Genomic DNA, 23578 nt, shown 5'->3' on the forward strand with positions numbered 1-23578 from the left:
AGAGAGAGGAAGGGAAGCAGGCTCCCTGCTGAGCAGAGAGCCTGATCTCTGAGCCAGAGAGCTGAGTGGGGCTCGATCCCAGGACCCTGAGACCATGACATGAGCCAAAGGCAGAGGCTTAACCCTCTGAGCCACCCAGGCACCCTGAAGAGAGAGAATCTTAAGCAGGCTCCACATCCAGCATGGAGCCCTATGAGGGGCTCAATCTCTTGGGCTTCATGCCCAGTGAGAGCCTGAAGCAGGGTTTGATCTCACAACACTGAGATTATGACCTGAGCTGAAATGATGGAAAGTCAAACACTTAACTGACTGAGCCACCCAGGCACCTTGGCCTCCCTACTACTGTTTCTGAGGAAATATGCATCACGGCAGTGACCACAGAGGAGGTCTTCATTCATGTGTGGCCAAACAGAACATAAGCAGAGGGTGTATTTAGAACTGATTCACTCTGTTTACTTCTACAAATTACACTACTCCAGGAAGACCATGCACCTCTTTGCATTATGTATCTATTTTGGTCAGCTTTTTTGAGATACAATTTATATACAGTAAAATTCACCAATTACAGGCAGAAAATTCTATGAGTTTTGAAATCATTTTTATCCTTTTCCCCACTACCACAATGAAGATATAGAATATTTCCATCACCCCCCAAATTTCCCACATGTACTTTTGTAATCACCTACTCCCAGTTCTTGGCTCCTGGCAAGTAATGATCAACTGTCTGTCAGTGTAAGTAAACTTTTACTAAATTTTTGTAAAACTTGTATCACACAGGCTGTGTTTTTTTGTATCAGCATAATTATTGTAAGATTCATCCATATTGCTGTGTGTATCAGTGGTGCCTTTTTATTGCTGATTACTATTCCATTGTATAGAGTATACAACAGTTTGTTTATCTATTCCCCAGATGGGAGACCACTGGGTTGTTACAGCCTTGGGTTATTACAAGTAAAGCTACTGCAGTTGTTTGCTTAGAAGTCTTTTGTAGATGTATTGTGTTCATTCTCAGGTAAAATATGAGTGGAATTGCCCGATCATTTGATGAGTATGTATTTAACTTTGTAAAGAACTGTTCAACTGCTTTCCAAGATGGATGTACCATTCTGCATCCCATTAGCAGTCTTTCATAACCCGAGCTGCTCTGCATCCTTATCTATCCATGATATTGTCAGTTGTTTTCATTTTAGCCATTCTTAAGAGTATGTAGTGGATTTTCATTGTGGTTCTAACTTCGACTGGCTTAAGGACCAATGATGACCCATGTTTTCACAGGCACATTAGTTATCTATATATCTTCTTTGGTCACGTGTTTGTCAAAATTAATGGCTTTTTATTTTTATTTTATTGCTTGTTCTCTTATTACTGAGTCTTAAGAGATCTTTATACATTCTAGATTCATAGTCCTTTCTCAGATGTATGTTTTGCAAATATATTTCTTTTGGCCGTGGTTTGCCTTTTCATTTCCTTAACAGGGCCTTCCAAATGATAAAAGTTAACTTTGATAGAGTCAAACTTACCAATTTTTCTTTTCTTCTTCTTTTTTTTTTTTTTTTTTGACCAAAGAAATCTTTATTTAACCCAAGGCCAGAAGTATCTCCCCCTATATTTTATTCCAGAAGTTTTGCCAAGTTCATTTGAAGTTAATTTTTGTTTATTGTATGATATATAAAGGTCAAGGTTATTTCTTGGAATATAGATCTAAAAGATTATACTTTACCCATTGACTGCCCTGGCACTCTTTTAGAAAATTCATTGGTTATATCTGTGTAAGACTATTTCTAGAGTTCTCTTTTTCTTGTTTTGTTTCTTTGTTTGTTTTGCATCTCTAGGTTTGTAATCACAAAATGCTAAATTCTTCTATGTTATTTCATTTATCAAAATAATTTTGCTTATTCTAGGCCTTTTGCTATTCCATAAATATTTCAGAATCAGATTGTTGTTCTTATAAAAATGTTTCCTGAGACTTTGATTAGGATTACATGATGAATCTACAGATCATTTTGTGGTAAATTCACATCTTAACAGTATTGAGTCATGACTAGAATATCCCATTGATCTAGGTCTTTTATAATTCTATCAGTGCTATATAGCTTTTAGTGTGCAAATCTAGCAAAACTTTTCTTAAATTTATTACTATTTGATATATTTTGATCTTATTGTAAATGGCATTTTTAAAATTTTAGTTTACGAGTGTTCATTGTTAGAATATAGAAATACAGTTGATTTCTGGGTACTGACCTTGTATCTTTTACTTTGCTACCCCTACTTACTAGTCTAGTTTTTGGAGATTTTTTTTTAACATTTCCTATATTGATGATCATATAGTTTGCAAATAAAGGCAGTTTCACTTCTTTTCCAATCTGGCTTCCTTTCATTTTTTTTCTTGGTTACCACCTCCAGTAGTGTAGAATTGATTTCAACCTTGTTTATAGTCTTAGGAAGCATTCAGTCCACCTTAATATCTTTTTTTTTTAATTTTTTATTTTTTATAAACATATATTTTTATCCCCAGGGGTACAGGTCTGTGAAACACCAGGTTTACACACTTCACAGCACTCACCAAAGCACATACCCTACCCAATGTCCATAATCCCACCCCCTTCACCCAAACCCCCTCCCCCCAGCAACCCTCAGTTTGTTTTGTGAGATTAAGAGTCACTTATGGTTTGTCTCCCTCCCAATCCCATCTTGTTTCATTTATTCTTCTCCTACCCACTTAAGCCCCCATGTTGCATCACCATTTCCTCATATCAGGGAGATCATATGATAGTTGTCTTTCTCTGCTTGACTTATTTCACTAAGCATGATACAATCTAGTTCCATCCATGTTGTCGCAAATGGCAAGATTTCATTTCTTTTGATGGCTGCATAGTATTCCATTGTGTATATAAACCACATCTTCTTGATCCATTCATCTGTTAATGGACATCTAGGTTCTTTCCATAGTTTGGCTATTGTGGACATTGCTGCTCTAAACATTCGGGTGCATGTGCCCCTTTGGATCACTACGTTTGTATCTTTAGGGTAAATACCCAATAGTGCAATTGCTGGGGCATAGAGCAGTTCTATTGTCAACGTTTTGAGGAACCTCCATGCTGTTTTCCAGAGTGGCTGCACCAGCTTGCATTCCCACCAACAGTGTAAGAGGGTTCCCCTTTCTCTGCATCCTCGCCAGCATCTGTCATTTCCTGACTTGTTGATTTTAGCCATTCTGACTGGTGTGAGGTGATATCGCATTGTGGTTTTGATTTGTATTTCCCTGATGCCGAGTGATATGGAGCACTTTTTCATGTGTCTGTTGGCCATCTGGATGTCTTCTTTGCAGAAATGTCTGTTCATGTCCTCTGCCCATTTCTTGATTGGATTATTTGTTCTTTGGGTGTTGAGTTTGCTAAGTTCATTATAGATTCTGGACACTAGTCCTTTATCTGATATGTCGTTTGCAAATATCTTCTCCCATTCTGTCAGTTGTCTTTTGATTTAGTTAACTGTTTCCTTTGCTGCGCAAAAGCTTTTGATCTTGATGAAGTCCCAATAGTTCATTTTTGCCCTTGCTTCCCTTGCCTTTGGCGTTGTTCCTAGGAAGATGTTGCTGCCGCTGAGGTCGAAGAGGTTGCTGCCTGTGTTCTCCTCAAGGATTTTGATGGATTCCTTTCTCACATTGAGGTCCGTGATCCATTTTGAGTCTATTTTTGTGTGTGGTGTAAGGAAATGGTCCAATTTCATTTTTCTGCATGTGGCTGTCCAATTTTCCCAGCACCATTTATTGAAGAGGCTGTCTTTTTTCCATTGGACATTCTTTCCTGCTTTGTTGAAGATTAGTTGACTGTAGAGTTGAGGGTCTATTTCTGGGCTCTCTATTCTGTTCCATTGATCTATGTGTCTGTTTTTGTGCCAGTACCATGCTGTCTTGATGATGACAGCATTGTAATAGAGCTTGAAGTCCGGAATTGTGATGCCACCAACGTTGGCTTTCTTTTTCAATATCCCTTTGGCTATTCGAGGTTTTTTCTGGTTCCATATAAATTTTAGGATTATTTGCTCCATTTCTTTTTTTTTTTTTTTTTTAAAGATTTTATTTATTTATTTGACAGAGAGAAATCACAAGTAGATGGAGAGGCAGGCAGAGAGAGAGAGGAAAGCAGGCTCCCTGCTGAGCAGAGAGCCCGATGCGGGACTCGATCCCAGGACTCTGAGATCATGACCTGAGCCGAAGGCAGCGGCTTAACCCACTGAGCCACCCAGGCGCCCCTATTTGCTCCATTTCTTTGAAAAAGATGGATGGTACTTTGATAGGAATTGCATTAAATGTGTAGATTGCTTTAGGTAGCATAGACATTTTCACAATATTTATTCTTCCAATCCAGGAGCATGGAACATTTTTCCATTTCTTTGTGTCTTCCTCAATTTCTTTCATGAGTACTTTATAGTTTTCTGAGTATAGACTCTGTGCCTCTTTGGTTAGGTTTATTCCTAGGTATCTTATGGTTTTGGGTGCAATTGTAAATGGGATGGACTCCTTAATTTCTCTTTCTTCTGTCTTGCTGTTGGTGTAGAGAAATGCAACTGATTTCTGTGCATTGATTTTATATCCTGACACTTTACTGAATTCCTGTATAAGTTCTAGCAGTTTTGGAGTGGAGTCTTTTGGGTTTTCCACATATAGTATCATATCATCTGCAAAGAGTGATAATTTGACTTCTTCTTTGCCAATTTGGATGCCTTTAATTTCCTTTTGTTGTCTGATTGCGGAGGCTAGGACCTCTAGTACTATGTTGAATAGCAGTGGTGATAATGGACATCCCTGCCGTGTTCCTGACCTTAGCGGAAAAGCTTTCAGTTTTTCTCCATTGAGAATGATATTTGCGGTGGGTTTTTCATAGATGGCTTTGATGATATTGAGGTATGTGCCCTGTATCCCTACACTTTGAAGAGTTTTGATCAATAAGGGATAGTATACTTTGTCAAATGCTTTTTCAGCATCTATTGAGAGTATCATATGGTTCTCGTTCTTTCTTTTATTGATGTGTTGTATCACATTGACTGATTTGCAGATGTTGAACCAACCTTGCAGCCCTGGAATAAATCCCACTTGGTCGTGGTGAATAATCCTTTTAATGTACTGTTGAATCCTATTGGCTAGTATTTTGTTGAGTATTTTCGCATCTGTGTTGATCAAGGATATTGGTCTATAGCTCTCTTTTTTGATGGGATCCTTGTCTGGTTTTGGGATCAAGGTGATGCTGGCCTCATAAAATGAGTTTGGAAGTTTTCCTTCCATTTCTATTTTTTGGAACAGTTTCAGGAGAATAGGAATTAGTTCTTCTTTAAATGTTTGGTAGAATTCCCCCAGGAAGCCGTCTGGCCCTGGGCTTTTGTTTGTTTGGAGATTTTTAATGACTGTTTCAATATCCTTACTGGTTATGGGTCTGTTCAGGCTTTCTATTTCTTCCTGGTTCAGTTGTGGTAGTTTATATGTTTCTAGGAATGCATCCATTTCTTCCAGATTGTCAAATTTGTTGGCGTAGAGTTGCTCATAGTATGTTCTTATAATATTTTGTATTTCTTTGGTGTTAGTTGTGATCTCTCCTCTTTCATTCATGATTTTATTTATTTGGGTCCTTTCTCTTTTCTTTTTGATAAGTTGGGCCAGGGGTTTATCAATTTTATTAATTCTTTCAAAGAACCAGCTCCTAGTTTCGTTGATTTGTTCTATTGTTTTTTTGGTTTCTATTTCATTGATTTCTGCTCTGATCTTTATGATTTCTCTTCTCCTGCTTGGCTTAGGGTTTCTTTCTTGTTCTTTCTCCAGCTCCTTTAGGTGTAGGGTTACGTTGTGTACCTGAGACCTTTCTTGTTTCTTGAGAAAGGCTTGTACTGCTATATATTTTCCTCTCAGGACTGCCTTTGTTGTGTCCCACAGATTTTGAACCATTGTATTTTCATTATCATTTGTTTCCATGATTTTTTTCAATTCTTCTTTAATTTCCCGGTTGACCCATTCATTCTTTAGAAGGATGCTGTTTAGTCTCCATGTATTTGGGTTCTTTTCAAACTTCCTTTTGTGGTTGAGTTCTAGCTTTAGAGCATTGTGGTCTGAAAATATGCAGGGAATGATCCCAATCTTTTGATACCGGTTGAGTCCTGATTTAGGACCGAGGATGTGATCTATTCTGGAGAATGTTCCATGTGCACTAGAGAAGAATGTGTATTCTGTTGCTTTGGGATGAAATGTTCTGAATATATCTGTGATGTCCATCTGGTCCAGTGTGTCGTTTAAGGCCTTTATTTCCTTGCTGATCTTTTGCTTGGATGATCTGTCCATTTCAGTGAGAGGAGTGTTAAAGTCCCCTACTATTATTGTATTATTGTTGATGTGTTTCTTTGATTTTGTTATTAATTGGTTTATATAGTTGGCTGCTCCCACGTAGGGGGCATAGATATTTAAAATTGTTAAATCTTCTTGTTGGACAGACCCTTTGAGTATGATATAGTGTCCTTCCTCATCTCTTATTATAGTCTTTGGCTTAAAATCGAATTGATCTGATATAAGGATTGCCACTCCTGCTTTCTTCTGATGTCCATTAGCATGGTAAATTCTTTTCCACCCCCTCACTTTAAATCTGGCGGTGTCTTCGGGCGTAAAATGAGTTTCTTGGAGGCAACATATAGATGGGTTTTGTTTTTTTATCCATTCTGATACCCTGTGTCTTTTGACAGGGGCATTTAGCCCATTCACATTCAGGGTAACTATTGAGAGATATGAATTTAGCGCCATTGTATTGCCTGTAAGGTGACTGTTACTGTATATGGTCTCTGTTCCTTTCTGATCTACCACTTGTAGGCTCTTTGCTTAGAGGACCCCTTTCAATATTTCCTGTAGAGCTGGTTTGGTGTTTGCAAATTCTTTCAGTTTTTGTTTGTCCTGGAAGCTTTTAATCTCTCCTTCTATTTTCAATGATAGCCTAGCTGGATATAATATTCTTGGCTGCATGTTTTTCTCATTTAGTGCTCTGAAAATATCATGCCAGCTCTTTCTGGCCTGCCAGGTCTCTGTGGATAAGTCAGCTGCCAATCTAATATTTTTACCATTGGATGTTACAGACTTCTTTTCCCGGGCTGCTTTCAGGATTTTCTCTTTGTCACTGAGATTTGTAAATTTTACTATTAGGTGACGGGGTGTGGGCCTATTCTTATTGATTTTGAGGGGTGTTCTCTGAACCTCCTGGATTTTGATGCTCGTTCCCTTTGCCATATTGGGGAAATTCTCCCCAATAATTCTCTCCAGTATACCTTCTGCTCCCCTCTCTCTTTCTTATTCTAATGTTGTTTTGTCTTTTGGTGTCACTTATCTCTTGAATTCTCCCCTCATGGTCCAGTAGCTGTTTGTCCCTCTTTTACTCAGCTTCTTTATTCTCTGTCATTTTTCTTCTATATCACTAATTCTTTCTTCTGCCTCATTTATCCTAGCAGTGAGAGGCTCCATTTTTTTATTGCACCTCATTAATAGCTTTTTTGATTTCAACTTGGTTAGATTTTAGTTCTTTTATTTCTCCAGAAAGGGCTTTTATATCTCTCGAGAGGGTTTCTCTAATATCTTCCATGCCTTTTTCAAGCCCGGCTAGAACCTTGAGAATTGTCATTCTGAACTCTAGATCTGACATATTACCAATGTCTGTATTGATTAGGTCCCTAGCCTTCGGTACTGCCTCTTGTTCCTTTTTTTGTGTTGAATTTTTCCGTCTTGTCATTTTGTCCAGATAATAGTATATGAAGGAGCAAGTAAAATACTAAAAGGGTGGCAACAACCCCAGGAAAATATGCTTTAACCAAATTAGAAGAGACCCCAAATCGTGAGGGGGTAGAAAGGAGATAAAAAGAGGTTCAAAAAGGAAGAAAGAAAAAAATAAAAGAAAAAAGAAAACAAATAAGAAAAATATAAAAAAGAAAAAATATATATATTGGATAAACTAGTTAAAAAATGTTAAAAAAGAAAAAGGTAAAAGTTAAAAAAAATTTACCAGAAGGCGAGAAAAAAAAACAAAAAATGAAAAAGAAAAAAATCAAATTAACTGCAAGACTAAAAAAAATCACAGGGAAAAAGCCATGAGTTCCATGCTTTGCTTTCTCCTCGTCTGGAATTCTGCTGCTCTCCTTGGTATTGAAACCGCACTCCTTGGTAGGTGAACTTGGTCTCGGCTGGATTTCTTGTTGATCTTCTGGGGGAGGGGCCTGTTGTAGTGATTCTCAAGTGTCTTTGCCCCAGGCGGAATTGCACCGCCCTTATCAGGGGCCGGGGTGAGTAATCCGTTCGGGTTTGCTTTCAGGAGCTTTTGTTCCCTAAGCGCTTTCCGTAGAGTTCCGGAGGACGGGAATACAAATGGCGGCCTCCTGGTCTCCGGCCCGGAGGAGCCGAGAGCCCAGGGCCCCACTCCTCAGTGCGCCCTCAGAGAACAGCGCCCAGTTACTCCCGTCTGCCTGACCTCCGGCCGCGCTCCCAGCTCACCGAGCGTTCGACCGGTTCAAGGTAACCCGGAGCTGTGAGCTTACTGTTGGCTCTGTCTCTGTAGCTGGCTTTCCCGTTCCAATACCCACAAGCTCTGCGACACTCAGACACCCCTGATCCTTCTGTGACCCTGCGGGACCTGAGGCCACGCTGACCCCGCGTGGGCTTCACCCTGGTTTAGCCTCTGGAGCGATGTCCCTCAGCGGAACAGACTTTTAAAAGTCCTGATTTTGTGCACCGTTGCTCCGTCGCTTGCCGGGAGCCGGCCCCTCCCCCCGGGGTCTATCTTCCCGTCGCTTTGGATTCACTTCTCCGCCGGTCCTACCTTTCAGAAAGTGGTTGTTTTTCTGTTTCCAGAATTGCTGTTCTTCTCTTCGATCTGCTGATGGATTTTCAGGTGTTTGCAATCTTTAGATAAGCTAGCTAGCTGATCTCGGGCTAGCTGAAGTAGTTTCAGCCTGCTACTTCTCCGCCATCTTGACTCCTCCTCCCAGTCCACCTTAATATCTTAATGGCATGTTTCAGTGATGCCATTAATCAGATTGAGGAAGTTCCCTTACATTTCTAGATTTTTGAGAGTTTTTTTTTTAATACTATTGTAAATTTTTTTTTACAGTGTTTTCTGCATCCTTTAAGATGATCAAATGGATTTTTTTTTAGTACGTTAATACCTTGCGTTCTTAGATAAACCTCACATAGTCATGATACATTGTCCTTTTTATATATTGTTGGATTCAAACTGGTGTAAGGCTTGTTGAATGTGTTTACAAGATATTGATATTTTGTTTTTCTTAATGACTTTTTCCATTGTGGGTATCAGGGTAATGCAAACCTCAGAGGAAAAATGGAAAAGTGTTCCATCCTGTTCAATTTTCTCAAGTGGTTTATGTAAAATTGGCATTATTCCTCTTTAAATGTTTGGTAGAATTCACCAAGGAAGTCATCTGGGCCTAGAAATTTTCTGGTGTGAAGATTTTAGCTACAAATTCAACTTTTTTTCTTAGATTATTCCATTTCTTTCTTGTTGGGTAAGCTTTGGTAGTTTATGTCTTTCAAAGAATTTTTCTAGTTCATCTAAGTTTTCTAAATTATTGGTTGTAATCCTTCCTTATTACCTTTTGGATGTATGTGAAATGTGATGTGTGATGCTCTGTATTCCTGATATCATTAGTTTCTTCTTTTTTTCCTAATAATTACAATTATAGGTTTATTAATTTTGTCTTCTTAGAAACCAATACTTTCGGGGCACCTGGGTGGCTCAGTGGTTTAAAGCCTCTGCCTTCGGCTCAGGTCATGATCCCAGGGTCCAGGGATAGAGCCCCCACCATCGAGCTCTCTGCTCAGCGGGGAGCCTGCTTCCCCTCCTTCTCTCTTTGCCTGCCTCCCTGCCTGCTTGTGATATCTGTCTGTCAAATTAAAAATAAAAAAAAGAAAAGAAAGAAACCAACACTTGGTTTCATGGATTTTTCTCTTTTTTATTTTCAATTTCATTGCTTTCTGCTCTTGTATTTATTATTTATTTGCTTTGCTTTGGGTTTGATATGTTCATTTTCTTGTTTAGTAAGGCTAAGTTTAGATTATTGGCTTAACCCTTCCTTTTCTAATTTGTTTATGCTGCAGATTTATCTATAAGCAGTATTTTAGCTGCATGCCACCTTTTTATTTTTCCAAACATATAGAAAAGTTAAAATAGCAAAGAAGCATCTATATATCTGTACCTTCAATTCAGTATTTGTTAACAGTTTTCTCACTAAATGAGTATTTTGAAACTGATATGTTTGTTTGAAATTTTAAATTCGTGAATTATTTTTAGGAGGTAATTTTTCAAATATTCAGATGTAATAGTATGTAAATACAGACTTTCTATAGTTTCTCACACCATGTATCGAAGTAATGGGTTTTCATGAAAACAATAATCACCATGAAGTTTTCTTTAATATTATCTTCTCATATCATAAGTCAATTATGTTTAATGGAATGTATTTACTAATATGCTAGAAAGGAAATACAAAGATATAAATTTACTTATAAAATATATAAGCATAGGGACGCCTGGGTGGCTCAGTTGGTTAAGCAGCTGCCTTCGGCTCAGGTCATGATCCCAGCATCCTGGGATGGAGTCCCACATCGGGCTCCTTGCTCAGCGGGGGGCCTGCTTCTCCCTCTGCCTCTGCCTGCCTCTCTGTCTGCCTGTGCCTGCTCTCTCCCCCTCTCTCTCTCTCTGATAAATAAATAAAATCTTTAAAAAATATATATATATATAAGCATAATTATAAAATTGATTGAAACCTCAGTTTTTAGATAGAATAAAAGAAAACTAATGTTAAAAGCTCATTTATGACTATGCAAGATATCTGTTTTTAAGCATTTATTAAAAATGTACTCAGGGCACGTGGGTGGCTCAGTTAAGTGTCTGTCTGACTCTTGATTTGGGCCCAGGTTATGATCTCAGGGCCATAAGACGGAGCCCAGAGTTGGGGTGGGAGAAGTCTGCTTGAGCCTCTCTCTCTCTCTGCTCCTCTCTCCCCTCATGCACACACTCCCGCACTCACTCTCTCTTTAAAAATAAATTATTTTTTAAAAATATACTTATAATCCTCTTTGAAAGCTTGGAGTTGTTAAAGTCAGTGTTTTCTTTACTGTAGTGTGTAAATTTAGTTCCTATTTTGAATATCTCTTCTCTGAATGGCAGGAATGTATCAAAGAAAATTGCCTTTAGCATTCTTGAAAAATTTCAAACCTTTAACCAGTTGAACCTTCAAGTATTATTTAGTATTGGTTTTTAGTAGAAATTGTGTAAGGTAAATTTCATGCCAACAAATCACACAGATAATGAGTGGAGGTGAGGCTACAAAGGAATGTTGTTATCTGCTAATTCGGTCATCTCTCAATTCTGAATCTGATTGAATTTTCTTACGGGTAGTTTTTTCACTTTCTGCATATCTAATCATTTTTGATTGGGTATCAGACATGAATTTTACAGTGTTTGATACTAACACTTTAATCTTCCTATAAATATTCTTGTTCTTAGATACTGTCAAGTTACTTAGAAACAATTTGGTTTTTTTGAGTCTTGCTTGTTAAGATTCACTAGCAAAACTTGAGCAGTATTTGGTCTAGACCTAATTATTTTCTACTCCTGAGGCAATATTTTTCTTCCTACTCTACCAAATATTCTGAATCATAAGGTTTTCCAACCTGGCTGTCAGGAACAGGCTTGCTTCCCAGTCATATGTAAGTAACAGGTATATTCTTTCTAATCCTGTATGGTTTCTTCCCCCAGACTCTGGAACTTTTCTCACAAACATATGCTGCATAACGTTTTGCTGAGTACCAATGATGGACCATTTGCAGATTTCCGCAGTTAATCTTTTGAACAGCTCTCTTCTCTCTGGTCTTCTGTCCCATCAATTCTAGTTGGTTCAGTTTTCCTGGTCCTTGGGACAGTAGGGGTAGAGGCGGCTCTTCCCCTTCTAGGCTATGGAAGCCCCTGGTAGGAAATAAGCTGATGTTACCAAACTGGTAGGTTCTTTCCCTGGTCGATACCTTTTGCCAAATGGCCAAAACAATACAGTATTTGATGGCAAGCATGTAATTTATTCAATGGCCAGAGAATAGAGAAGGGAAGCTCGTGCTCTAAAGTCACCTTCTCCCCAGTTGGGTTTTATGGGGTTAGGGTAATTGAGGGGCTAGTAAGCACATTAACAGAGGGGTTTTTTCCAGGAAGGAGGAGGCTTCAGAACCAAGAGTACCACCTCTTTTCTTCTCCTAAATGGGCACAGTTGGATGGGTCATAGGCTGTTAGGTGTGTTTTTGTTAATTACAGTTAGATGAGGTCATCTGGAGGGTTAACACAGTGTCTAAACTGGATCAAACCAGTCAAAAATTGGATCTTGGGGCCTGTTTGGAGCTGTAGTTTCTGGCATCCCGCCTTAGCTTCTGGTAGCCAACAGTACCTGTGAGCAGGGCTAGAAAACTGAGTTTTTGCGACTTGTTAGTGAGTCCCCAATGACACTGGCGTGGTCATAGGGTTCACCTCATTTATTTCCTTTCTCTCAGGGATCACTGTCTTTTATTACATGCTATCTTTGAATGCCTGGTGTTTTCAAAACCATTATTTCATATATTTTGTTTGTTGTTTTTTTGGTTGTTTCAGATAGGTTAATTCTGGTCCCTGTTACTCCACCTTGACAAGAAGCAGAAGTATCTCATCTAGTTTTAAGAGTAATAGTTAAAATTACGTTTCAAAATGTTTATGGTATGTGTGTGTTCAATGGTACTGTCATTTACTTCTCTTTGGTCATCTGCTTTCTCATTATCCTTGAGCATTACAAGCCTTTCACATTTTTCACATGCTCTCATTTTCCCATTCTGCTCACTCTCAGTGACCAGTCCCATCTCCTGGGTTATTAAGATAATTAGTGGCATTAGGAAATTCTTTCAATATCCCGGACCTTCCCTCTAAGAAAAGCCTTATTTTCTCCCAGTGGATCTCTGAGAGTGAGGTGACAATCCTATTCTTCAGAGCTACCCATTCACTGTTGGCCACCTGTCTGCTTTGTTTACCCTTTGCTGGAAGCAACACCATTCTTTGGTCTCTTTGTTCTAACTTGTGTTTCTCCTTTTCTTTTGATTTCTTCCTCACAGGAAACCTATCAAGTCACTCTAATGTAGTAGAAAACTAAAAACTAGAGAGTTCCTCTTTAGTTACTATTTGATCTCTCTTTTTATCTGAATTTCTCACAAGAGTAGTTTGCAGTTTTTTGTCTTCATTTCCAGCCTGTTGATTTCTCAACTAGGTGTACTCCAGTGGTCTGCCACCATTCTATCAAAATTGTTCTCATTAAAGTAAGCAATGACCTACTTTTTAAATTACCAAATCCAGGAGATGTTTTCCAGTTCTCATTACAGGACCTGTCTAGCTTGTATAGTTGGAAGAAGTTACTGAGAGGAAATAGAATATTTGGGGCAGAAAATTCCATTAATATTTCACATTCACAGTTGTTTGTTACTTCTGATAGCATTATTACTTTAATAACTTCCTTTGGGAGAACTCCAAAGCAAGTTGTTTGTAAAGCACCTTCCATTTATATAGCACATACAGTCCCTGAAGTGTGCTGTAGTACTTCTTAAAATTATAGACAGGCAATATTAAGGAATGCAACCATCTGCAGAGTTGAAGATTACATACAATGTAACAGATTGTCTAAGTAAGTAATATTTTGGCAGAAAATATCTAAAGGGAAATTTTCCTACTTAGGAACATGTTCTTTCTGATTATAAATGTTCATGCTGAGTAAAAAGAAGTTCTAGTAGGTATAATAAAATATAACCCACGACAGTGAATTTACTTTATTAAAAATGGGGCTTGAACTTGTTACCTTGAAAGCTTCTATAGGGTATCTGCCACTTTAATTATCTATGGGTGATAGTTATTTACAAAATGAGTTCTAAGCTTTATTACTTTTATATTGTACTTCTAGGTAATAGTATTTGTTGACCAACCTGTTGTGTTATGACATATATATATTTTTTAAGACTTAGTAGAAAAAAGCAAGATAAACATTATCATTTTAAGCTCTTTGAAATTAGAACATAATTCTTTTTTATCTGATGATTTTCCTGGAATGTCTCATCCCCCTTACTTTGCCCTATTTTTCATCATAGCTCATATCACTTGTTAATATATGTTAATATTTATTTCTCATATCTGGATCCCCTTTGCCCCACTAGAATGTAATCTAATCAAAATATTATTTTGATAACAGCAGTATTTTCAATAGCTAAAAAAGTAACTGGCACACAGTAGGACTTCAATGAGCGCTTGTTGACTGGAAGGAAGAGGGAGGAATCGAGGGAGGAATCAAGTGAGGAAAAAAATGCCAGCGTCCTCTGATAAAAGCTTAAGAACTTAAAACATTTTTTGAAATATGTTTAAAATATTCTGGCAAGCAAATCTTTTAAAAAATGTTTAAAACCTTTGTATAATATCATTCTCTCAAAACTCTTACGCAATTCAAGGAGGTGATTCATACAATTAAGAGAGCTATGTGGTACATTTCTGTAGTGCTTTGGAAAACCAAGCGTGAGTAAGAGATACACTGGAGAGATATATATCTTTTAAGATTTAGAAAGCTTTAATACTTGACATGTATGCTAAAACTCTTTTTCTTTACCTTTTTAAAAATATAGTGATAAATCAGTAGTCTAGTTGTCCTGAGAAGTAGGGTGATAAGCAACCTGTATGAATTATGAGTACTTTCTTTAATGTAGATTTTTTTAAACGTTAGAATGATGTGCATGTTAAATGATAATTGTGATACATTTCTTAAAAGCCAATGTACAATTTAAAAATACGTATTAGGGGGCGCCTGGGTGGCTCAGTGGGTTAAAGCCTCTGCCTTCGGCTCAGGTCATGATCCCAGGGTCCTGGGATCGAGCCCCGCATCTGGCTCTCTGCTCAGCAGTGAGCCTGCTTCCTCCTCTCTCTGACTGCCTCTCTGCCTACTTGTAATCTCTGTCTGTCAAATAAATGAATAAAATTTAAAAAAATAATAATAATAAATAAATAAATAAAAATACATATTAGGAATTACATCTCCTACCTTCATTTAAGTATTTTGATCCCTGCAGTTGAAGCACTTTTTCACTGTAGAGTTCAAATGGGTTTATAAGAGACCTTCCAAAGCACCCTGTGTTTAGTACCTAAAGTCAAAAACTTGGAGTTTGTTCAAAAAGAGGAATAACTGTTGTTGAGAACTGAAGTCTTTTTTTAGGAAAGTACTAAAAGTTTAGGGCACCTGGGTCACTCAGTTAGTTAAGAAAGTGCTTTTGGCTCAGGTCATGATCCTGGAGTCCCAGGATCCAGTCCCATATCGGTCTCCCTGCTCAGCAGGGAGTCTGCTTCTCCCTCTGACCCTCCCCCCTCTCATGCTCTGTCTCTCTCATTCTTTATCTCTCTCAAATAAATAAATAAAATCTTAAAAAAAAGGAAAGTACTAAAAGTTTATAGAACCTAGAGGAAGGTGAGTCTTAGCCATCAAATAAGTTTTTGGAGACTTTCTTTGCAGGGAAAATTTGATCATGTAATTCTCTAATAAAAATCTTTTATTGGTTATATATATATATATATATATCATGTATATATATCTTATGTTAACAAATATCTTATATTGGTTTCATAAATATATATATGTATTTATATATATATCTTATAAAAGATATTCAATATCTTAGGGCACCTGAGTGGCTCAATGGGTTAAGCCTCTGCCTTCGGCTCAGGTCATGATCTCAGCGTCCTGGGACTGAACCCCACATCGGGCTTTCTGCTCAGCAGGGAGCCTGCTTCCTCCTCTCTCTGCCTGCTGCTCTGCCTGCTTGTGATCTCTCTCTCTCGCTCTCTGTCAAATAGTAAATAAAATCTTTTAAAAAAAAAAGATATTTAATCTTACATTGGTATATATATAAATAGGTATTTATATATATTGATTTCATATATATATATATCTCAAGTCATTATATTGCACACCTTGAGCTAATGCAATGTTACAAGTCAGTTATATCTCAATAAAACAAAAAAATAAATTTTAAAAGATTAAAAATTTTTCATTGATTCCCTGTTACTTTTTTCTTTTTTAAGATTTTATTTATCTATTTTAGAGATAGAGCATGTGAACAAGTGGGGAGTGGTAGGAGCAGAGGGAGAGGGATGAGCAGATACTATGCTGAACAAGGAGCCCAACATGGGGCCTGGTCCCTCAACCCTGAGATCACAATCTGAGCTGAAATCCAGAGTCAGACACGTAATCGACTGAGCCACCCAGGCTCCCCGATTACTCTTAAAAAATAATTTATTGTAGGGGCACCTGGGTGGCTCAGTGGGTTTAGCTTCTGCCTTCGGCTCAGGTCATGATCTCAGGGTCCTGGAATCGAGCCCTGCATCGGGCTCTCTGCTCAGCAGGGAGCCTACTCCCCCCATCCTGCCTGCCTCTCTGCCTACTTTTGATCTCTGTCTGTCAAATAAAATCTTTTTAAAAAATCATTTATTATAATATAAGACTTAATAATAAAAAAATAATATAATATATATGTATATATATTATATTAATATAGCTATGTAACAAGATGAAGAACAGCCTCAAAATCAAGAAATAAAGTATTACCTGACCCAGGAGCTCCCCTCAGGTCTCCTGGTTTTGCCTGCCCTTCTCCTATATAAGAGTATTCATTCATTTCTAATGACACAGTTTTTTAAAATTATTATTTTATTCAGATAAAATGATCCAGTTTGTACTCTTATATTTGCTGTTTGACATTTCTCACTCAGCATGCTTCTAAGAATCCTCTATATTGTTGCATGCACTTGTAGGTCATTTTCAATGTTATAAAATGTTCCATTTTGTAAATATATCAGAGTATATTTATCCACCATATTATTGATGGGCATTTGGATTGCTTCCCATTTTGAGCTATTTTGATTAATGCTACTATGACAATTCTGTCCATTTTTACTGGGAATAAACTTGGGACTAGAAAATAGGTACACATAGTGGACCAAATTATATGTTGCATAGAGATTTGCATGTGTTACCTTACATGACAAAAGGGATTTTGCAGATGTGATTTAAGGATCTTGATATAGAGAGATTGTCCTGGATTATCTAGGCAGGCCCAGTATAGTCACAGAGGCCTGTAGAAGGGTCAGAGAGAGGCAGGAGAGTCAGAGGAGGAGATGTGATTATGTGAAGAGGCCCACAAGCCAAGCGGTATAGGCAGGTGGAGAAGTCAAGGAAAAACTCCTTTGGAACCTTCAGAAGGAACAAAGCTCTGCTGATAACTCAATTTTGGCTTAGACCAGTTTTGTACTTCTGACCTCCAGATCTGCAAGATTATCTATTTATGTTATAGTAAACCACCAAATCTGTGGTAATTTGTTACAGCAGCTATAGAAACTCATACAGTATGTAATAGAGTTTACCTATGGTCAGCTGCAATAGTTACTGCCAAAGAGTTTTTTAAATGTTGCATCAATTTAAACTTTCCTTGGCAGTCCACATTTTCCCACATCCTTGTCAGCACTTGCTATTGTTCGTGTTTTTTTCCTTTAACCATTTTGGTGGACATTTAGTCAAATCACATTGCAATCTTAATTTTATTTCCCTAGTGTTTCATGATACTCATTTTCCCACATATTTATGAGCTATTTACATATGTTTTTTCAAAGTTTCTGTTCATTTCTGTAGAACTGCCTGTCTGATTGATTCATAAGATTTTATTCACATATTCTGAAGCCTTTTACTGTTCTCTTTTTTCACCCTTTGGCAGTTTAGTTGTAATTAAATAGATTGATTGTTTCCACTCATTCTTGGGTTGGGTTGGATTGGGGTAGTTGCAGTTTTAATAAGATTCAGTCTATCTCTAATTTTTCTTTATTTGGGGGGAGGGGATGCTTCTCCCATGGTTTTTAATTGAGACGTTGGAGGGTCTTTGTCTCCTCATCCCTGAAAGACTGAGTTTGATCTAGCTCTGCCATCCAGAAGTTTCCAGACAAGGCTCTTCAGCCTTCTGCTTCATGAAACTTCAGAATCTGGTGAATGTCTTCATGGGAAGGAAGAACTGCGTGTGTTTGTGACATGTTCTCTCCCTTCAGCTAGCCTTTGTTTCCAATGTTTCCACAAATATCAAGCATATTTTACTTCTGCCCTTTGAAGTTTTAGACCTAGTTCCCAAGCTTCTCTTGCAAGTCCATAGCTAGCTAAATCTTCCATGGGACACTAGGGTTGAGAGTCCTTAAATTTCAAAATTTATACTCCAGTTCCGTGAACCACTAAAAGCTCTGCTAGTTTTTTCTCCAGCATGTGGTTCTCTGCTTGGTCCCATCTTGAATTTATAAAAAATGTATATTGCTTCTTTAATTGTTACAATGGGAGCCCTGGTCTGCCTCCACTCTTCTTCCCATGTTACTCCCAGGATACATTCCCAACATGACTTTTCTAGTCCCTTCTTATCAGTGCTCTTTTTTTTTTTTTTTTCCTTTCTAATTTTTTATCTCTGTAATGGAGTTTTAGTTTGTGAATAAGTCATCTTCTCTCATCTCATCTTTACAATTACCTGAAACACATGTCTGTATCCTCCCCTTCATATGGATAACTCACATTCGTTTCCCCAATCTCAGTTTAGAAATGAAGTGTTCTTGATATCTCCCTCCCCATATACATGCTTAGATATGGGTTTGACATCCTCTGTCTGCTCCCATAAAGCTCTTATATGTCCCCAATTTTAGTAATTATCCCATTTCATAATGGGCCACCTCCTTGCTTGCCTGTACATTCCACCGGGCTCTAGAAAAAACTTATCAGTACCTCTGTTCCATATTATGTTCCTGTCACAAAGCAGAGTGCTCATTATGTAACTGACATGCTATTGAAATGGATGCCTAAAGTGTTAAATTAATATTTAAAGGCTGTAAGAATTAGGAAATTGAGCAGAAAAATTAAAAATAAAAATACCTTTCATTAAAAAAATAGTAAGCTCTTACAAGCTAAATGAGATCCTAATGTGAAGTGCTTTTAGAAAATAACAGTGTATATGTATGATAAACAGGGACATGAAAGGACACAAATGTTGGGAGTGATTATCTTAGGATAATAGAATACCAAATACTTTTTACCTTTCTCCTTATACTATTATATATGTGATCCTTTGCAATTAAGATTTTATGTCATCAACATAAAACATGAAGCAGTTTTCACTGAGGTAGAAAAAGGAAGCAAACATGAGACTAAGATATTTAATTAAATCCTTCTTGAGGATTTGTTGAACATACAAATGTGACCCAATTGTTAGGAAATGGATAAAGCATTCAGAATTGAAGAGTAGAGTGAAATGCCAAATGGATCAAAGAATTAAATGTAAACTATGGACCATTCGGGGGTTGGAAGAAAATAGTGAGTAAGCTAGGAATAGGGAAAACTTCTCTAACTGATTTAACATCTAGAGGCAATTATGAAAAGATTGATGATTTGATTATATTAAAAATTTTACATGGCAGGAGGCGCCTGGGTGGCTCAGTGGGTTAAAGCCTCTGCCTTCGGCTCAGGTCATGATCCCAGAGTCCTGGGATAGAGCCCCGCATCGGGCTCTCTGCCCCCAGGGAGCCTCCTTCCTCCCCTCTCCCTCTGCCTGCCTCTCTGCCTACTTGTGATCTCTGTCTGTCAAATAAATAAATAAAATCTTTAAAAAAAAATTTTGTGCATGGCAAGAAAAAAACCTTTAGCAAAATAAAAAGATGAGTGACAAGCTTTGCGCAGTGGCAGTATCGTAGCCAATGAGGTTTATCCGAGGCGCGATTATTGCTAATTGAAAAGATGAGTGACAATCTTGAAAAACATTTATAACTTACATCATAGAAAAGAAGCTAGTATCCATACTATAAAAAGCTGCTAAAATGAGAAGAAAAAGAACAATAATCCTAAAGGGAATAAAAGGTAGCTTCCTTTAATTTGAAAAAGATGCTCAGTGTTCCCCATGAATTGAGAAATGCAAAATAAAAGTACATAGAGACACCATTTCTCATCTATCAAATGAGAAAAAAAAAAAAATCAGAGAAGTTTAAAAACATACTCTGTTGATAAGCCTGTGGAGAAACATCACTCTTCACACATTGTGAACTCAAATACAGACCTTATTGGAGGGGAGTTCAGAGTATCTAATGAAGTCATATAAGCATTTGCTTTTTTACTCACAGTTCTGATTCTAAGGATCTATTCTATAGACGCACTAGCAAAACCATGAAGAGTTGTATTCACAGGACTATTCATTGGATCATTATTTGGAATAGAAAAAAAATGGAAGTAGCCCAAGTGTTCATCACTTAGGTGATTAAACAAGCTGTGCGTCGATAGAATGGAATGCCATACAACTATTAAAAAGAATGAGAGGGATGCTTGGGTGGCTCAGTTGGTTAAGGGACTGCCCTCGGCTCAGGTCATGATCCTGGAGTACCAGGATCGAGTCCCACATTGGGCTCCCAACTCAGCAGGGAGTCCGCTTCTCCCTCTAACTCTCCCCACTCTTGTGTACTTTCTCTCATTCTCTCTCTCTCAAATAAGTAAATAAAATCTTAAGAAAGAGAGAGAGAGAGAGACAAAGAATGAGAAAGAGACCCAAAAAAAGAAATGAGGAATATCTTTATATGCTGCTATGGAATGATCTCCAAGATATTAAGTTTAAAAAGTGGAGAAATATGTGTGCAGTATGCTGTTGTTTACCAAAGTTAAGGAGTGGCTTAAGTATATATTTGACTTATATTTTTAAGAAAAGGAAGAATAGGGGTGCCTGGGTGGCCCAGTCGTTAAGCGTCAGCCCTCGGCTCAGGTCATGATCCTGGGCTCACTGGATCCAGTCCCGCATCGGGCTCCCTGCTTAGTGAGAAGCCTGCTTCTCCCTCTCCCACTCCCCCCGCTTGTGTTCCCTCTCTCACTGTCTGTCAAATAAATAAATAAAAATCTTTAAGAAAAAAAAAAAGAAATGGAATAATAAACCATAAAATCCAAAAAATGATTACCAGTAGCAGGGGCGGACGGGAGGGTGTGTGTGAAGAATACATTAGGGAGACCAGGGATAAAAGCTATAGGCTTCTTCAAATGTACTTAGTTGTATAGATTTAGTTTCATTGTCCTATAAATATTTAATGTAAAATTATATATATATAATTTTATATAAAATGGAATTAAAATGGAAGAAGAAATCGCTAAAAATCAAAAGTAAAATGGAAAATCTTAATGCAGATAGATGTTTGTCCAGTTGGTGGCAAAACCACACGAAGAGGTACTCTTTCATTTGACTTTTTACTTATCTGACTATTTCATAATGTTTTTTTTAGCCCTATTGGGATATAATGAAAGGACAATGAGAATTCCATCCAAAAGCCCATGAACTCTTTTCAGTAAATCATGTTACTGAAGATAGTATTATTACTGTTATTCTATTGTGTGTGTTCTATGGAATGGATACTTGATTCCTGTGCAGAAAGCTGAAAACTAGAAACATTTATAGGGGAATGGAGGGTAAAAAGTTGAAGGGATTTTTTGGGGTGACCTTTTTTTTTTTTCTGTGAGATAATAAGGGTGGTCATTTTTGTATTGTAAGTGGATTCAAGATTAGCCAGTTAGGTTGGAGGAGACTTTGTATGCTTTATATTCTTGCAAAAAGGGATAGGGACAAAAATAACAAGTGATTAGAATGTGGAGAAAAAGGAAGCCTTGTACACTGTTGGTGGGAATGTAAATTGGTGCAGCCACTGTGGAAATATGGAGGTTCCTCAAAAAAATTAAATATAGAACTATCATATCTTATCTGGCAATTCTACTTCTGGGTACTTATTCAGGATTTTTGAAGATTTCTTTCTGTTACTGACTTTGTATAACTTGAAGGTTTTTAGATCTATTCAGACTGTTTTATGGCATCAAATACTGTTGGTCTTGTTATTCTACTTCAAAATGTGTACTTTGCTATTTTCGATGAAGTCTTATATAAATATCAATTAAGTGAGTTTGGGTATTGTTTAGATTTTCCATATGCTTACTGATTTTCTGTGTACTGTTTTATCAGTTACTGCAAGAGAGGTGATCGAAATCTTCAATTATAATTGTTGATTTGTCTGTTTCTTTATAGATTAGGCTTCAAAATATGGTTCACATATCAAATGCAGTGGTCAATTTAGGAGGAAAATTATTTTTACTAGCATTTTTAAAAGTCTCATTAGATATTTGGTTTGTCCTTTAGTATAGGCTATTGTAGCATCAGCATATACAAAAGAAAATTTATTTGCCACATTTTGCTTTTATTGTTTATCTTGTTACTGTTTTTAAATTATTTATTATTTATTATTACCTAAATAATAAATAATGATAGTATTATATACTACCATCATTAGTAAAATATAGTATAATAAATAATAAGTAATTATTTATTATTATATATTTTATATTTATATTTTTTATATTATCTTGTTATTATAATATAACATTTATTACAGTGTTTATCATGTTATTATTTTGCTTGGCAGCTTCTATGTTTTTGAAACAGGCATTCGAAGGAGAATACCCTAAATTATTACGTCTTTATAATGACTTATGGAAGCGTCTTCAACAATACAGCCAAAATATGCAAGGAAACTTTAATGCAAGTGGAACTACAGACCTCTGTGTTGACCTACAACATATGGAAGATGACACACAAGACATCTTCATACCAAAAAAGCCAGATTATGAGTATGTTTATTTAATCAGATCTGTTTGTTGTCATGATAAGGATTTTGTCTTCTGTTTTTATTAAAAATTAGAGAATGGGAATATCCTAATCTTCTATATATTTGTAATAATCATGATTTATATGTAGACTGCAGAAGACTTTGCAGCACATAAATGAATAAGTCATTAGTTAAGCAGCCTGGTTCCTAACTGGAATCTGATATAAAGTATGGCACCAAGGAGGGTGAGTAGAAGGTAGGAGATCAGCATATGTGGTCACTATCTTTTAATTGGTAATATACCTATAATTATAATAGATAGTATCATTACTGATGGACCACAGGAATAAATATGATATAAAAGTAACTGGTGTGTTCAGGAACTACAGGGGAAATCTTACACTGGGATAGCTTCTCAGTCTGGTAGGAAAAAACTGAGTATAGTCACAATTAAACCTGAAATGTCTTAGTTTATGCATAAAGTACAGTGTATGTAGTTACTGCAACTAACATACAGTGTATGTAGTTAGGTGCAACTTTGGAAATAACATACAGTGTATGTAGTTAGGTGCAACTTTGGAAAAGAGTATACCATATCAGTAAGTTTAAAGCGGCCAACTTTCCTCCTAAATGGAAAAAGAATATTATTTTCAAATTTCTCTTTGAGCAACAAATGAATTGATTGGTTTGCATATTTTCTTTAAACACCAGAATCATTTAGTGTGACAAGGCTGACTCATGTAACAGCAGATTCTTATCACCTACCTTGTAAAAAAATTTTGGGTGGATATAAATGTTTCTCTTTCAGTTTTTATTTT

At 37.0% G+C, this 23578-nt stretch overlaps 1 protein-coding gene and 1 pseudogene across 1 annotated transcript in view; both read left to right on the forward strand.

Moving 5' to 3' along the window:
* Positions 1–23578, forward strand: part of COG5 (component of oligomeric golgi complex 5) — a 300018-nt gene that overhangs the window by 204775 nt on the left and 71665 nt on the right. Inside the window, exon 12 of the mRNA XM_059170806.1 lies at positions 22578–22782. Coding sequence (XP_059026789.1) covers positions 22578–22782 — 205 coding nt within the window. The remainder of the gene's footprint in view (positions 1–22577; positions 22783–23578) is intronic.
* Positions 19807–19877, forward strand: LOC131830870 (U4 spliceosomal RNA; annotated as a pseudogene).

This window comes from Mustela lutreola, chromosome 4 (assembly GCF_030435805.1).
Source record: "Mustela lutreola isolate mMusLut2 chromosome 4, mMusLut2.pri, whole genome shotgun sequence".
In the NCBI taxonomy this organism is placed as follows: Eukaryota; Metazoa; Chordata; class Mammalia; order Carnivora; family Mustelidae; genus Mustela; species Mustela lutreola.